This window comes from Chiloscyllium plagiosum, chromosome 14 (genome assembly GCF_004010195.1).
Source record: "Chiloscyllium plagiosum isolate BGI_BamShark_2017 chromosome 14, ASM401019v2, whole genome shotgun sequence".
Lineage (NCBI taxonomy): Eukaryota > Metazoa > Chordata > Chondrichthyes > Orectolobiformes > Hemiscylliidae > Chiloscyllium > Chiloscyllium plagiosum.
Genome location: NC_057723.1, coordinates 6,673,782 through 6,675,534, shown reverse-complemented (window position 1 = coordinate 6,675,534; position 1,753 = coordinate 6,673,782). Strand labels below are relative to the sequence as shown.

At 54.4% G+C, this 1,753-nt stretch overlaps 1 protein-coding gene across 1 annotated transcript in view; it reads right to left on the bottom strand.

The window, feature by feature from the left end:
• The window catches only part of tnip1 (TNFAIP3 interacting protein 1), an 82,623-nt gene that overhangs the window by 6,482 nt on the left and 74,388 nt on the right, over positions 1-1,753 (bottom strand). Inside the window, exons 12-13 of the mRNA XM_043704213.1 lie at positions 955-1,131; positions 285-369 (exon numbers count right to left, since the gene is read on the bottom strand). Coding sequence (XP_043560148.1) covers positions 285-369; positions 955-1,131 — 262 coding nt within the window. The remainder of the gene's footprint in view (positions 1-284; positions 370-954; positions 1,132-1,753) is intronic.

Genomic DNA, 1,753 nt, shown 5'->3' with positions numbered 1-1,753 from the left:
GACAGTGCAGCACTCCCTCAGCACTGACCCTCCGACAGTGCGGCACTCCCTCAGCACTGATCCTCCGACAGTGCAGCACTCCTTCGGTACGGGCCCTCTGACAGTGCGGCACTCCCTCAGCACTGACCCTCGGACAGTGCGGCACCCCTCAGTATTGATCCTCCGACAGTGTGGCACTCCCTCAGTGTAGTTGTACTGAGTTTGTGTCTAGGGGTGGCCCACAGGCCGGTGTGAAGTGAGTGAGGGTCTGACTTCAATCCATCCGTCACTCAACGAGGGCTCACCTTTTCCATCAGCCTTGGGCCGATCTGTCCCTGCAGCGTGTGGACTCCGTGCGGCTGGGAATGCAGCATTCCAGGGAAACTCCGACTGCAATTAACATAAACAATAAAAAACAATGCGAATGATGGGGGGGATAAAAGAGAGGGATGGAGGAGGGGAGTGAGAGAGCGGGGAGAGAGAGAGAAAGATAGTAAAGAGAGAGAGAGACAGACATACACAGACAGAGAGAGGAAGGGGAGAGAGAACGAGAGAGAAAAGGAAGAGACAGCAGGATAGAGAGAACAGACAGCAAGAGGGACAGAGTGGCAAAGAGAGCAAGAGCGAGAGCGAGAATGAGAACACGAGAGAGAGAGAGAACGCAAGAGAGAGAGAGAAAACGAGACAATGAGAGTTAGACAACGAGAGCGAGACAGAGAAAACGAGGGAGAGACAGAGAATGGGAGCAAGAGGGAGAACGAGGGAGAGGGAGAGAGAGAAAACGAGAGAGGAAGAGAGAGAACGAGGGAGAAAGAGAGAGAACGAGGGAGAGGGAGAGGGAGAGAGAGCGAGAACGAGAGAGAGAGAGAGAGCGAGAGCAAGAGAGCGAAAGAGAGAACGAGGGGGAGAGAGAGAGAACGAGAGAGAGCAAGTGAGAGACATGGTGACTCTAAAGAGCTGCTGTCTCATACCTACCCCTCGGAATTGGGCATGTGCCCCGGGTCCAGCAGGTGGGTAGTGAATCTGCCAGTCATAACCCCCAAAGCCAGCGGTGGGGTGGGGGAGGGGTGGGTATTGGATTTGGTATGGAGGGGGGCAGTACGGCCCGGGGGCTCCAGCTGGTGGGTCCGATGGCCTCCTGTCACCCGCCACCTGCAAAACCCACAAAGACCAAAGTGAGCGAGAGCACCCACCGTGTCCTTGACACACAACAGGGGGCGGGGGCTGGGGCCACATTCATTCAAAACACACCTTCACTTCTATAGCCGCCAACACCATCCCAACGTGTCCCACAAGACCACATACAGTCAATGGAACATGCCTTTCTGAAACAATGTGGGAAACATCATGACTAACTGGTGCACAGCAAGATCCCAACAATTCCCTATAAACGGCCAAGTAATCCATTCCTTTTTCTAAAAAGACATGACGACGTTTTGCGACATTTCCAGAGAACCAGCTGTTTTTCACAAAGTGCCGGCCACATCTCGATATCCGACTGACAGGATCGAATGTACAGCAAAGAAAACCAAACACGTCCCTTTCACTCCCTGGTCCAGCTCCAGCCCAAGTTAAAGGAAGGCTCCTGCCTGGAGTTGAATTGTTACCAGTCCGTGTGTCGCCACTGGGGATGGTATTAATCCGTCACTGGAAATGTTAACACCTCCGACAGTGCGGCACTCCCTCAGCACTGACCCTCCGACAGTGCGGCACTCCCTCAGTACTGGCCCTCCGACAGTGCGGCACTCCCTCAGCACTGACCCTCTGACAGTGC